The sequence below is a fragment of the Mixophyes fleayi genome, chromosome 6 (genome assembly GCF_038048845.1).
Source record: "Mixophyes fleayi isolate aMixFle1 chromosome 6, aMixFle1.hap1, whole genome shotgun sequence".
NCBI lineage: Eukaryota > Metazoa > Chordata > Amphibia > Anura > Limnodynastidae > Mixophyes > Mixophyes fleayi.
Window position 1 is genome coordinate 91691570 of NC_134407.1, and position 16014 is coordinate 91707583.

Genomic DNA, 16014 nt, shown 5'->3' on the forward strand with positions numbered 1-16014 from the left:
GTTACCACAAATGCCCAAAAAAATGGCACTGTTTATATTATCAATATAATCTTCTGCACAATTTAATATAGACTTATCTTGTAATGACATATAGATCTTTTTATATTACTTAGGACTTACTAGAAGTTCCTGGTCATGAAAGTGAGTGCTTGTATTTTTTCCTTTGTTGCTGCCATTTCTGCTTGCTTTGCGGGTCACAGTTCTTGAAGATGCAGGAATAATGCGTCCAGTTTGTGCAGAGTACTGGGTGGATCTCCGTGGTTCCTCCTGAGGAATAAACCAGTATAACTTGTGGCAAAGAGGCTTATTTGTCACACCTTTCCTATAGGGAAATAGGTAAAAACCCAGCTAGTCTGCAGAGAGAGTTAATTTTTCCCTGGGCTCCTCTTTCAGCGCATACATATGCCGGTGTTTCACATGGGTGTAACTGATTTGTTGTTTACTGTGGTTGGTTTGTAGTGCTGGGGTGGATGATAAAAACACTGTTTGTATTTGTGGGCGAGGCCACCAATGCCAGTTAGTGGCCGGCTGGTAGTGAGGGAACTACTGTATAGCCAAGCGTAGGATTGTGGGAGAAATTGTGATGAAATTGCTGTTTATGCTTTCTGACATTTCCCAAATAAACAGCAAGATTGTTTCAGCAGTGCAGTGTCTGCTGTACTTTTTCACATAATGTTATACTATATATATATGCCCCTCCCGTGTGTTTTATATATAAGCCATTTATGTGGCATCACTCTCAAGGTGTGCTTGACATAAGAATCACATATTACACTCGTAACAACATGATGATCATGGACATAGAAAAACTAAATACAATTTTATCCCTGCTTCTGTTTACAACCTGTTAAATGGGAATGATTGTTCATCTTTATTTTATTACAGCCTTTTCCAGGGCCAGACTGGGACTAAAAACCTGCCCTGGCACTTAAAGTACACAGGCCCATCTCAGTTCCAGCAGGAAGGAAACTGTGTGCCGCCAAAATGGGGCATTGATACATACATTATAATAAAAACATTACATTTATCACGCCCTCCCAGCCATATCACGCCATGCCCAGGCACATAATGACACCCCCAGCCAACTGTACTTATCCTTATCTATACTTCTGATGCTGCTGACATCCATCAGGATGGGAACTTCCTGTAGAGTAAGCAGGGAAGCACATAGTCTCACAAGTGTACGATACTTAGAGCTCCTCAGCTTGCTCTGCAGGCTGTGTCCTATCCAGGGACTGGAAGCAGCTATCCGTTCCCTCCTGCTAACCAGAGCTAGATTAAGGCTCGGAGGGGGGCGGGGTATTTAAGACAGGGGGCCCCTATTCTGTAACATGGTTATCATTTTAGACAAATGTTAGACAAATACACAGGCAATACTGTGTGCACTACTGTTAGGTACACGCAGATCTGCCTTCACAAGCAGTATGGTGTGAAGCGGGACATACCTCCCAACTGTCCTTGTAGTCGGACCAAATCTCACTAAACGAGACAGTCCCCAAAATTCTGGACTTCCCCACCAGATTCAGGACAGTTGGCAGACTGTGCTCCTCTCTCCTACCTGTTCTTGTCACTTTCACCACCTGTGGCTGCTGGTGTCTTTAGTTGCTGCTTGTCTGGATCCTGGAATGTTAGAGGCCCTATTTGGAAAATAATGGGTACATGTAATTTAGAAAACTCCAACCAGCCCTGGTGTTTAATCAATACAACCCATGTTTTATAATTAGGCCTTCCTCCAGTCCCAACATTAAAATACTAGTATTCACATTTAATATAAATAGCTGCTGCTACTGATGATAAATAAACCTATTTTCTTCCCTCCAAACAACCCCAGCAATAAATTAAATAGCATTTACGTTTTATAAATATACCTATTTCCCACAACCGTCACTGCCATTAAATAATTCATATTCACATTTAATAAATAGACGTTATTTTTTTCCAAAACAGCCCCACTTTCCATTAATAGCACCCAAACCACCCCAGCATTAAATTAAAAGGTTCAATCACCACTTCTTATATTGCTGGGCCTCAATATTAAATTAATTTGACCCACATCACCACACAAATAAAATGGCATCAAGTAAATAATTAGCCCCACCTAAACTCCACCATTAAATTGATTGCCTATCTCCCACATTATATTAACACTCTCCCTCTTCCCTCATGCCTGAGTATGTGCCCCCAATTGATATTAAGCCACCATAGAGCCCACAAATCATATTATGCCATACAGTTGTGCCCCAAATCATATTACGCCACAATAGTGCCCCCAAATCATATTATAACATACAGTAGTGTCCCCAGTTCCTATTATGCCACCTTGGTTCCGAATTATGCCACATAATACTGCCCCAAGTTCATATTATGCCCCAGTAGTGCCCCAGTTTACAGTATGCCACAGTAATGTCTCCACTCAAGATTATACCACACACACGACAAACTCATAAAGACATAAACAGACAGCTCTGTTATGTACTCACCTCAGGCAGTCTTCCATTCTGTGGCAGTGCATGCAGTTTCATTCCATGGAGGGGAAGTAACTGTTGTCATGGAGAGAAAGGGGCGGGCACAGAAGGGAGAAACGGATCTGTATGGTGCGCTGCCAAGTGCTGTATGACAGCTGGTCCAGGCGGAGGGACCAGCCTACCTGTCAATTGTCCCAGTCCAGAGCCAGAGCGTGGTTTCCGGTCCCTTGCGTGCTGCCTGATGGGGAAAAAAAAATGCTGCCAGGAGAGTCTGCTGCTGGGGCGGGCAGCCAGCTGGATCGTCCCATTTAGCCATTGGCCCTTCTTGCATTTGCCAGATGTGACGGATGTCCAGTCCGGCCCAGGCCTTTTCAATATAAGTCCCATACACTTAATTGAAAAAATGACATAGGCTGTAAAAGATGCTGGTCATTTTTTTTTTCTGTTTAATGTGGTGTTTTGAGCGCATCTTGTGGTTTGTGTGATGCTCGCATATTTGCTTTCCTGGTCCTCTTAGAGTAAGAAAAAAATATGTATTTTGGCACACAATAATTTAATGAAAGCAAGTCCACAATTTTGCTTTGATAAAAATGTTATGACCATGGGCTGTCAAATGGGATGTTTACTGATTTTCATGCTATTTTAGTCTTTTCCAATATGTTTCAGCTTTAACCCCAACCCTAATTGCCTTTTCATACCTCTACCCAAAATGGCAGTGACCTCATTTCTTACTTTACCAAAAGGCCCGTCGTTTTCACCCCTTTTCACCTGGGATTCTACTCTCCCTAAGAATGGTTTACTAAAATCTAAGCTAACTGGTTTGATAAGTAGTTATTCATGTTACTGTAGTTCCACTATAATAATAATAATTATAATAATAATGGGAAAATTGCAGCAATGCAAGTATGCACTTGTTATGTTCACGGGAGATTTCTATCAGTCACAGCTGGCCTTCCTAAGGCGCGTAGTCTACAGAATCCCTCGGTCTTCACCAAGAACTGCTGCAAGGTGGGATGAATTTTGCTGCCAAATGCTCACAGGTCGCTGTCCTTAGGTTAACCATCTGATGTGATGGCTGATAGGTGTATGGTAGTGGCAAAGGACCAAATACTGGGCAAAGAAAGTACAGAAACAAGTTGGCGGTCAGTGTAGTGAAGCGAGGCAAGCAAGACCAATGTAGGTAAGCCAGATCTAGTACGCTGGAGTAACGCAGCACAGGAGTATCTAAAGTCGTACTCAGTATGGATAGCCAGGTCTGATACACTGAATCAACATTGCACACGTACGGCGCTCGCTGTGCATGTCGACGTCATCACGCCCGCCCGACATCCATTGCGGAGCGCGACGGAGGAGGAGACCATGGAGGGAGCCGGATCGCCAGCTGACCGCAAGGTAAGTATTTTCTTCTTTTTTTTCAGGTTTTTGTTTTTTTTTGCTGCCTCCGACGGGCCCCCCTGGTCTGCAGGGCCCATATATATAATTATTTTTTTTGTATATATAGGGGCCCCGGTGCACTGCTGTGCCCGGGGGCCCAAGATGTTCTTAAGAGGGCCCTGAGACAAACCATAAATCATACATAGGAAGGCTGGAAAATATGCACAAGCAGAACATAAGGAAAGTCAGATGCTTAGAAAGGAAACCTGTTGCTCTGACACGGTCATATGACTGCAGCCACCCACCCGGATGTTGACAGTGCAGATGGTTGTGATTGAGAGCAGGAACGTGGAGCAGGTAAGTTCTCTAACAGCACTAGCAGAAACACTGTTCTTGAGATAACATAGCAAAAGCTGCTGAGGATCTACAGATATACGCACTATGCAGCCAAGCCACACAAGAGATCACTGAAAATGCCTGTCTGACTAATTTATTCTATAACCCAGACAGACTTCAGCTATTCATGTCAATATTCACTGTCACTGTAAAACTATTATCTTAATAATTTTCATATAGAGCCAGATAGCTGCATTGCTTATTATTGTAGAACAGCGATTTTCAACCTTTACACCTATCACAATTCTTTTGACACACGCAGCCTAAATTTGTGACAAGAAAATGTATACTTTTGCACACTTTTGGAGCTCGCTTCAAAAAGTATATCTTGATGTAATTCTCAGCAAAATCCTTTAGGTTAAAGAGCCTTTGATTTGTTTAAGAAAAAATAGAGTAATACATACAAAACACCTAATAAAAATAAATATATATTAACAAATTAAAAACATAAAAATACTTCAACAGTAGATAACATTGGGTAGTGGAATAAATTGTAAAAATAAAAAAAAAAAAATAATCATTGCTGAGTCCACTGACTGGACTAAAACAGCCAAATCAGGAAGCAGGCCTGCTATAAAGATACATAATAGTGTCAGCACATATCTTTATGGAGTTAAAAAAAAAATAAAAAAAATAAAAGAACCCCCCGCCCCCCTCCACATACCTCTACTGGATTCCCCTAGGGATTTCCTGCTGACTAGGCTGCAGCTGGTTTCACATTATGACAGGGCAACTCCACGCTCCCTGTTATAATGGTTGGACCTGTATAATGTAATACAGGCGGCGGGTTCGACCGTGGCCGCCTGAAAACACTCAATCTTACTTTGTCCATTGGAAGCGACGCCATTGTGACTGGATGGATTTTATACAATCGCAGCTTACATGTGGCGGACATAAAGCGTGTGGAGAATGTGGTATGTCTATTATATAGTAAGTCTATATTCTCTCATTGTTGCTTTGGTGGGTATCGGAATTTTCACGTCGATGTAACTTGTGTCGGCATTATTGTTAACAAGAATAAGTACCCCACCTGAGCAATTAGCATAATTACTTTCAGCTTCCTGGGGCAATAGGAGGAGTGCTGATCTCATTAATTAAGCAGCCCATGGTGGCTTATTATGCCTGTGATTTTCCTGTTCCCTGTTTCTTTACCTTCTGTATATAAGGCAGGGAGGGCTTAGCTTCAGTGCCGGTTATAGTGTATGTGTACTGCACTAGTGCTGACCTGCTCCATCCTTTGTTATCCTGTGGATACTCTGCTTCTGACCTGATTCTTGTTGTGACATTTCGCTTTTACTTTGACCCTGTTTGTATGCTGAGTGCCACTGACCTCTGCCTGTTGACTGGATTACCCCTGTCTACAACCTACTCTGACCATAGGCCTGTCTTCTGGTTAACACGCTTGCTACTGACCCACAACCTCTGGCCTGTCTCTAGCAATTGCTTTCTGTATTCCGGTTAGCCTCCATCCTGTGCTATGGTTATTCTGATACTTTTGCTACCCTAGAGTTAAGTCCTGGGGGCATCCAAGTACCCCGAACAAGTCTAATAATCAGAGTATAATCAGATTATACTTCCAGCGGAATGTCTGTAACATGGACATCCATTGTTCTGTGTTTTGAAGCTTCTTAAAATATTGTTATTGTGTTCGTAACATAATTATGCTGTTAATTTACTTTACAAATTTAGCTTTAATTTTGAACTAATAAAAAAACTGTATAAGCAACAGTCCACATTAGGAGGAAAAAAGTCCACAAACTATCACCTACCTAGTCAATAACAAGTCACAAACAAAATGTTATTATACTAATCTTATGTACCATCACGGGACATACATCTAAAAATCCATAGGTTGCGTACACATGTATTAGACTCAAATCTATGAAATTACCTCCTTGTTTTGTGGTTGTTTGTCCGAAGTACAAACTTTTGAAGCAAGATCTCTCAACTCTTCACGCCATGCTTCAGATATAGAACCTGCATTACAGGAGATTGCTAAGAATAAGAGATTTGTAGCAGTATCCAAAGGCAGAAATATAGTAGTACAAATAGAAATCCTAATCCGCGTTCCCTATAGTGTTGATATAATCAGTAGCTGCCAAACAGGAGAAAAAAGGAAACCCTAAATCCTCATTAATAAATCAATAAATAGAAAACTCCTTGGCGCTAAGGGAAAAATATAAACATACAATACAGAAAACACGACATAAACTGTTTGGGAATGTAAAAATATAATACATAAATTGTAAAATCAGTAGGTTTAATAATCAATCTGAAATGCTTCTGGCCAGATAGCAAAATTAAGAAAAAATATATAAAAACAAATAAAAAAACACAAGCAACTAGGACAAATATAGGTCTGAAAATACTTCCAAAAAACTTCCAGAAAATAGTCTACTGATTGAACAATCATATACCAATGCTGTATAAAAAGTGTATAAAGAAAGAAAAAACAGTCCAAAGTGCAAATATATATATATATATATATATATATATATATATATATATATATATATATATATATATCCAAACAGAAGAAACAGTTCTAACTCTGTATGTTCCGGAGAAGAAAAATAAAAACAACAACAGGTATTTACCTCATATATTTTCTTGATTTTGCTATCTGGCCAGAAGCATTTCAGATTGATTATTAAACCTACTGATTTTACAATTTATGTATTATATTTTTACATTCCCAAACAGTTTATGTTGTGTTTTTTTGTATTGTATGTTTATGTTTTTCCCTTAGCGCCAAGGAGTTTTCTATTTATAGAAATATAGTAGTAGTAGTAGTAGTCCCCCAATTTCAGTAAGTTGGGAGGTATGGAAGGTGCCTCTGGTGCGCACAGCAATTCAAGGCTGTTTTTAGAGGAGGAGAGTTGGGTCGGCCTAGTGATTCTCCCACCTATTGTAATATGGATACACACTCCTAATGTGACACGACCACCCCCAATTCAGAAGTGGTGTAGTCGTGTCACGATTTAATCGTTTTAAATGTTGGGAAATATGGATTTTTAGATAGAAGGTAAAAAAAGTATAAACAATTAGGGATGGGGGATTTCAAACATTAAAGGATAATTCAACCCAAAATACATTTCACAGAAGCAGGATGTGTTCTTCTGAGGACGGAGATAGTATTGCATTTATGATATCATTTAGTTTTAATTCAATACAAATAACAGAAACATAGTTTAAAACAAAAAACCTGTGGTCTTCTGTAAAAGGTATTAGTGCAGTTAGCAAACAGAAATACTGTACATGATTTTGATTCAGTAGTTAATTTGCAGCTATTTTCAATCCTTACTCATATCTGTTTTGTCTCTTTTCCCTACTACTACTTGAATGGCCAGCTTTGTGGCTATACAAAAGGCACTTTTTTCCCACGATGGGACTCCACGTTACTTTTTCAGAAAAGCGTCAATTTATATTATGCTATTGAAGCAGCAGTGAAATTTTCACATAGCCCCATCAGTTGTAAAGCCTATGGCTGGTTAATTAGACATCACCATTAAAATACAGATAAACCTACTAAATAAACTGTGTTACTGCACTGCATTCATCCTGTGGTATTAGTAGTAGCGAAACATAAGGGAGTGCGGCCGCTATGTGAAGCGCAGGTGAGAGGGACTGGCGATGCTAGGTCATCCTCCCCCATCCAAGACCCCAGCTCTTAAAACAGCACTTTGGAGGCCTCTTCTAGGCATATAATGTCACATTCTAAGATTCAATCATATCTTTAAGTTAATATTATATCATACTTGCCAACTCTCCCAGAATGTCCGGGAGACTCCCGCATCTCCCAAATTCTGCCCACTTCCTAGTGAAGTGGGCAGAATTTGGTCCATTCTCCATGAATCGCGGCATTTGGGTCCAAAATGACGCGATGTTTGGTGCCCTGCCCCCTTCATGCCCACCTCCCCTGGCAGGCTCCCAGAAGACAACTTAATAAAGTTGGTAAGTATGTATTATATATTGCTTGCCTTCATTTCTTGGAAGTCTTATAACTTAGAATATTCACCTGTCCCGAGAAAAGGAACTATATTACCACGTGGATCTCCTATAGGCATACTGGGAACACCCAGCATATTGGTAGGAAGCGTGCTCTTTATCATAGGATGAGAATAGAGTTGAGATGTAGCAGACCACTCATCATTGACAATGCATATAGGGATTCCATTAAGTCCTATTGCAAAATGATAAGAAATGCAGAACACAAAAAATATGCTCATGAAAAGTTAACATGAAATAAACAATATTCTTCATTCTTAGCCAGTGGATCAATATGTTTTTATGTCACTAGATGGAAGCAAAGAGCATATAACCATGCCTTTAAGCAAATACTATAAATTATTAGTATTATTTTTATTATAATTAATATTACTATTATCTATAGCACCAGCATAGTCCACAGTAATGAAACATGATTGGGCATTAACAAACATACAAGAGATAAGAGGGCCCTGCTTCCATTTTATAAGAAGATTGATACCTGAGGTTAGGTGTCATATATTATATTGTTCCAGACAGACTGTAATGGGAAAAAGTGCTTAGTAGGGCTATGTTATCCAGTCACAGAGCAATGTTGGTCTGGGGCTCAGAGAGAACTTTGCAGAGGACGGTAATCAGACAGAATGACCTAGGGAGATTAAAAAGTTGGCTTGGGATTTTGCTTTCTTTGCTTGGGAGGTGAATTTTCAGAGAGCGCTTGAAGGTTTGAAGGCTAAGTGTAGATGTAAGAGTTAGGGAATTCCATGTGGCACTGTAAAATCTGCGGAACAGGGTGCCCCCACTAGACCAGGCCTATCAGTTCTATCTTTAACCAATCTATGTTTTTTTATAGTTCCATATGAAGCTGTTGCATGTCATTTGGAGAGTACTCTTTGTCCGAGCTAGCACAGGTACAGGCAAAGTCTGGAACAAGTAGAGGACTCTGGGAAGAATAATAATTTATATTACATTTGTTCTGCTTATTCAAGATAAATAGCACTCTTACAAGTGGGACAGATTCTACTCAATATTATTGAGGAGTAGGGGTAGTTGGTTTTGTATAATTTAAAAGCTTCTTCAGGTGGTTTGGAATATAAAAGGCTAGCACCTCTGACTTGTTGTTGTTTCACTTGTACTCCGGCACTGAGCCAAACTCAGACAGTTCTTAGAATACAATGGGGAGAGGTGTGAGTGGTTTAGTGAGTGTAAAGAAGACATCCTCAGCGAAGAGAGCAATTTTAAAGTTGGATTTGCTAGTGGCAATTCCTGAGATGTCAGAATTGCATCTGAGGCTCGATTACCAAAGTGAATATTAACAGGGATAGGGGACATCCTTGCCTGGTCCTGTTAGCTAGGTTAGCTAGCAAGCCATTGGTGAGAACTATCATGGAGGGCTTGCAGTATAGTGCACTATTAGCTTTCAGGAATTTATCTTTGAAGCTTAATTGGTTGAGAATCAGGGGTATGAATAGCCAAGAGACACTGTTGAAGGCTTTCTCCACGTCCAAAGCAAGGAACAGCGAAGTGATTTTATTTTTATTGAGGTAATGAACTATGTCTATTGCGAGTCTAGTACTGTCCAGTACTTGCCTGGATGGGACAAAGGGTAGATTAAATTGAGCAGAAGTGTGTTTAGTCTGTTGGCTAAAACCTTTCATGTCTCTGTTTTTAATACTAAGTGTCAATGAACTATCACTTGTTCGGCGGCCACAAAGTGTTCATGGTACAATCACCAAATGACCCGGATTCAAAGTTTTGTGTTCCAAATATGAGGTTTGCATTCACCATTCGCATTTTAGGTTCACTATTTGTGTTACAGTTATTGTTTTTAAATATTTTAAACACTATTTGCATTTTTTTTTAAATGATAAAAGATTATTTTAATGTGTCTGTTGTCCATTACAGAAATGCAGGATGAATTTACAAAAAGCATTCTTCAACTTTTTTTTTTGCATATATCACATATAACAAACCTTGAATATGAGTGACATGGATCGGGTGGGGGTTATGTCTTGAGAAGAATGGGTGCTGGCTAAGATTGCCAAATCGAGAATTGCTTTTAGGGCCTGGTCTCATTGCTTCGTCACTGAAACGCAGGGGTGTGTTCTGGGCAAGATTTTCCAGTTTTCCAGATAAAGCAGCAATATTTTGACTTTTAAAAGTACTGGACACAGGATTCTTCATCTGCTCCATTTTTTCTTTTGACATAATATTGTTAATGCTGTAAAGAAAAAAAAGCCATTAAGGACCTCGAAGAGCACTTTTTTCTGCAGGAGAAAAAAAAAGCAGCAGCAAAATTGTGGCGTAACATGTGTATCTTGAGTTCCATGAATCAAAATGTGTGAAATTATGCAGCCAAATCAAGAAACGTTTACAACTGGCCTGGTCACAGTGTGGAGTCCTTCTGTCATAATGTGATGCCGGCCCCAGCCTGGTCAGCACTGGGTGGAATTCCCTAGAGCAGAGGTGCTCAAACTCTGTTCTCAAGAGCTCCCAACAGGTCATGTTTTTAGGATTTCAGTCTGTAGGAACAGGTGGGATAATTAATGACCTAGAAAACTAGATTAACTCACCTAGAAGGAAATCCTGATGTCAGGCTGAGAAAGCAGCTGAATACACAGAGAACACCAACTGGTAGTTGCGTCACTGAACTAGGAGGTGCGGAGTCTAACGTACCCCTGGTGTTCACCAAGGACCCCGCAAGGGGGTATGGGCTTAGCTGCAAAGGGTATGCAGGTCGCGGTCCACCTAGACAGTTACCAGTGTGGTGAAGAAGAGTTAAGATGGTCCGGGTCAAACCAGCAGAGACAGGCAGTGCAACGGAGAGATCCAAAGCGAAATCAAACAGGGCGAGGTCGAGGGTCACAAGAAATCCAGAGAAAGGTCAACAAGCCAGAATCAATAACCAGAATGCAGTAACCAGAAAAGTAGTCAGGGAAGCTGGGTTTAAAATCAATGAAGAGCAGGAACCAAGCAATGCTGGAGAAACAGGGAGACCAAATGGAGACCTGATACTCTGGCACCCTAATGGTGCCAGAGTGAAGTTTAGATAGAGGCTGTGATCAGTTGATAGGAAGGAAGCCAGAGAGGCAGGATCGCACATAGTGTCCCGTTGCCTAGCAATGGGACGAGGCGCGCATGTGCCCGACTGCAGCAAGCCGGTCGGGGACGCTGTGTGCCTGATGCCTAGCAACAGGACACCCCCGGCTGGATATGTCAGGTGACCGTCCCCGATTTGTGGAGGAACCGGACGGCACCTGACACCTGAAAATATAAACTGTTAGCTTTTGAGGAAAGAGTTCCAGCACCTCTGCTTTAGGAGAATCAGACCCACAAAAACAAGCAGTCGCCACCCCCAATGGCAAACCAGCTCTGTGATGAATAGCACGGGGGTTATCCTGGATCCTGGGAGCACTAAGTGCCAGGATAATGTACTAAGTGTTTAAAACATTAAGTACATTTGTGTAAGTAAAAAGCGGACTCTTTCAACAGTCCTGATTTCGGTGGGACAGTCCTGATTCTTGGATCATGAAAGGGATGGTGCTTGTCAAAGAGTAGGCATAGTTTCATGTTAATATGTGTGTATTTGGTCAGATTGAGTTGGGGTTTAGACAGTATGGGTGCATGGTCTGAGTCAATCGGGGGCAGGACTTCTTTTGTCCCAATTTTGCATTTTAAAATGTTTGAGATATATATATTAGATTATTAGAAATACTTTACACATTTGTATTGGTACAATTATGCTTCACTCTGAGAAGCTATTTCTAATGCTAGCAAAAAAATGAGTAGTCAGATATTCTAGGAAAAGTTTGTGCTGAAGCACATGGATTTGTTGGAAAACTGTTGCCCTGATACTAGAGATGCTCACTGACCCCCGTGTTTTGGTTTTGGATCTGGATTACCGTCGTGTTTTGGTTTTGGTTTTGCCAAACCGCCCTTGCGTGTTTTGGTTTTAGTTTTGTTTGGTTTTGTTTTGCAATTTTGTTTAAAAATCAATGTTTTTCGGCATAAAATAACCGAATTTAGTGCTCCACCTGGTTCTTGGATAAGTAATGTAATTGTAAAGCTATATAGTTATGAAAGAAAAACAGTTTAATTCCTGGTAGGCCTTCATTAATTCTACACACAAACCAGATTGTCTTCCTCTCCATCTATGAAAATGGGCAATGCAGCCATCGTCTTTGGGTGTATATTACACCCTACACTTATATTTAAATATCTAAAGAAATGGACAAAGGCAGTTTTGTTTCTGTCTCTATAGGCCCCCCTCCACTTGTAGAAAATAGTACAAAATTCAGCCGTTATAGACTGTACAATATAAATTGAAATGGACAAAGCCAGTTTGGGGTCAGTCTGTGTATGACACCCTACCCTTATTGAGAAATTGCCAAAACAGCAGCCTTTCAATACTGTACGTGATATAGAAATGCCCCAAGTCCCTTTCCTATTTGGGGGTAGATTGCACCCAACACTTATACTTACAAGTATACTTATTTTTTTTGGGCGTGTTTTTTCCCTGATGTAAAAAGACTATGTACTTTTACATAGGCTTTACCAGATGATTTACAGGGAAGACTACCATCAGGACTGGTGCCAGCACCTGCTTGCTGATTCTGCTCATATGTGGACTGCTTTGAATCCATTTTATTGAGCCCAGCCCCAAACCACTTCTAATGCAAAATATTCAATAGATACTGCTGCTAGATATAACTTTTTACAGCCAGAAAAAAATATTGTTTCACACTGGGGAAAATGGGACACCCCAAAGCACTTGTAGTGCAAAATATTGTATAGATAGATACTGCTGCTAAATATGACTTGGCAGCCAGAAAAATTATTGTTTCACACTGGGGAATATGGGACACCCCAAAGCACTTGTAGTGCAAAATATTGTATAAATACTGCTGCTAAATATCACTTTTGACAGCCAGAAAAATTACTGTTTCACACTGGGGAATATGGGACACCCCAAAGCACTTGTAGTGCAAAATATTGAAAAAAAAACAAGCCTCCTCTATCCTCCTCTCTTCCTGCTCTAACAATTGCTAATAGAATTGGTAATAATAATAGAATTGAATAGATTAGAATTGAAATAATAATACAAATAATAAGGTGTACAATTATTGCTCTGTCCCTGCTCTAATACAGCCTGTGAACTAACCCTGCTCTCTCCCTCTGTCAAATGGTGATGGATTGCTCTGTAGGCAGGTATTTATGCTTTTCAAATATCGCTAGAACCGAGCTCTGAGATCCGACTACGTCATGATGATGTTTTGCCTCGATTTTATTTCCGAACGGGCGGGAGAGAACCAAAGTTCGGGTGGCTTCGGTTCTCGGGGAATCGAGACCGCCCATCTCTAACTGAGACTAGATATAATATAAAAAAATTGAGAGTGCATTGGTCTATTTGGGTTTGCATGGAAATTATACTTACAAATTGCAATGTACATAACCTTTTATATAATAAAAATGGAATGCCTCATAAAGCCACACATATTGCTGCATGTTGACATTTCTAGAAATAATTCAAGTATCTCAAAAAAATCAATCAGTATCAGATTCTATAAATATAACATGCAAGGTAAGATTTTTTAGTGCTATCTATGGAGAACAAGAGAGTATCAAATCATGAATAATTAAAGCATACCTACTAAGAAAATTAAAATAAAAAAAGCAAAGGTTTTGAATGAAGATCATTATGATAAAATAATACAAATAATGCAAAGCTATATTTGGTGCAGCGTATCACAATCTTGGCATACCCTGGTGTTACCCCAGATCAGACCAACAACTTTACAAATAGGCTAACTGGTCTTCGATGCCCTTCCCCCTTATACTTCCCATTCACTTTAATGAAGATTATTATGATATAATAATACAAATAATGCAAAGCTATAGTTGGTGCAGCGTTATCACAATCTTGCCATACCCTGGTGTTACCCCAGATCAGACCAGCAACTTTACAAATAGGCTAACTGGTCTTCGATGCCCTTCCCCCATAAACTTCCCATTCACTTTAATGGGAAGTTCATAGCAGAGGGGAATGAATAACACAGCTACCTGTTTAGATTAGGTAAGTGGATGGAAGTAGGCAAGAGGAGTGCAGTGGTAGAACATTGGAGCCTTCAGGGGATCCGTCAAATCAGAAACCATTTTCCTTACCACCCACTGACATCTTTGTCCTGCAAGCTGGAAAGTTGGGAGGTATGTCCCGTTCACTGCTCCTTTGCATAGCCGAGTTGAAAGGGTGTTGCATGCATCCGTCAGTGGTACGCGTGGTGGTGAATGGGTGATGACAACCTACCACTTTTGAAGACATAAGGGGCGTGGCTATACACCCTGAACTAAAGTTGGGTAGTATGCAGGTATTACAATGTACATTTTTTTTTTTTTGTTCACAAGCAAATATAATAAATAAGCTGGATGTATGAGCTTTTTATCATAGAGACACTGTATGATTGTCAACAAAATCTTTCTACATTAAGTCTGACATCACATCTTCCACTATCTCTCAGTCTCCATGTGCTGTGTGCAATCTGATGATCAGTTTGGCTATAGACTATTCTACCTCTGCCCATTTAAAAACTGGGGAAATATTAGATGATGATGATGATGATGAAGATTAGATATTACTTTAAAAAATTAAATTTTCTTGGGCAAGTTCTGTTATAACATACCTAGGAGTACAAATTCCTAAAAACTTTCATCAATTATATTCGGTTAATATGAAACCAATTATTAAATGGGTATTGGAAAAAAAATTCATAGTTTGATGAAATTTCCTTTGTCATGTTTGGGTCGAATCAATTTATTAAAAATGGTTTCCTTTACAAAATTACTATACCCCCTCCAAAACCTTCCTATAATTCTGACCCAGGCCAATAAGATGTTTCTTAATTGTGAATTTTGAAAATTGATTTGGCAAAAAATAACCCACAAATTAGCTTTGTTAAGCTCCAACAAAGCCCATCAAACGGGGGAATTAACTTTCCAAACTTAAACACTTTATAATTATTCTAGTATTTTGCGCACTATTCGGGATTGGCTCCGTTACACAACTCTATATACTGATGTTAGGCTGGATCATTAGTTTTTGCCTAATGTTGATTTAATTTCTATTCTGCATTCGCACAACGCCGATCTATCTAAAGGTTTCCTAGATAATCTTTTACTGATGTCCACTTGGATGACTTGGAAAGCAGTGCAGAATTTTTTTTATTTAAGTAGCTTCCAATCCTTGTTTTTACCAGTTTTGTGGAACACCGCCTTTCATAGTGATAAAGCCTCTTATCCTTTTTCCGTGTGGAGCAATCTGGGCATTTGTAATGTTCTTTAATGAATGTATCTCAGTTCAAACTCGTGATGACTGCTCCATGTTCATCTAAATATGAGATACCAGGGACACATTGGTTTGCCATTTATCAAGCTCAACACCATGCTTTTACAATATCTGCACAATTGACATCCCTTGATTGGTATAATGAACTCGATGATGTACTGATGCAGCCTGTGACTGTTCGGGAGGCTATTTCTCTGCAATATTGACTTCTTCGTAGATCATTTAATAATTCGATAGTGTCCTCCGGTTTTTCTCAATGGCTCACAGAATTCCCGTAACTCTTTATGGATTGTCTCCTTAAAACCTTGTTTTATTCTTATACTATAGTTTCAGCTAGTTCATATAGGGAGATGTTTCTTAATATTTTTCATAGAGGATATTTGTCACCCCCAACGTTATTATGCTATGAGCTTGTCCGAAAATGATATGTGCTTGAAGTGTGGATCTTCTGAT

At 39.8% G+C, this 16014-nt stretch overlaps 1 protein-coding gene and 1 long non-coding RNA gene across 4 annotated transcripts in view; one reads left to right on the plus strand and one right to left on the minus strand.

Annotated features, from left to right (window-relative positions):
• LOC142160338 (uncharacterized) overlaps positions 1-16014 on the plus strand; it is a 480167-nt gene that overhangs the window by 171220 nt on the left and 292933 nt on the right. The window lies entirely within an intron of this gene.
• The window catches only part of TBATA (thymus, brain and testes associated), a 45018-nt gene that overhangs the window by 5843 nt on the left and 23161 nt on the right, over positions 1-16014 (minus strand). For all 3 annotated transcript variants that reach the window (XM_075215255.1, XM_075215254.1, XM_075215253.1), the window contains exons 2-5: positions 10196-10443; positions 8254-8418; positions 6127-6212; positions 121-267 (exon numbers count right to left, since the gene is read on the minus strand). In XM_075215255.1, coding sequence (XP_075071356.1) covers positions 121-267; positions 6127-6212; positions 8254-8418; positions 10196-10430 — 633 coding nt within the window. In that variant the 5' untranslated portion in view covers positions 10431-10443. The remainder of the gene's footprint in view (positions 1-120; positions 268-6126; positions 6213-8253; positions 8419-10195; positions 10444-16014) is intronic.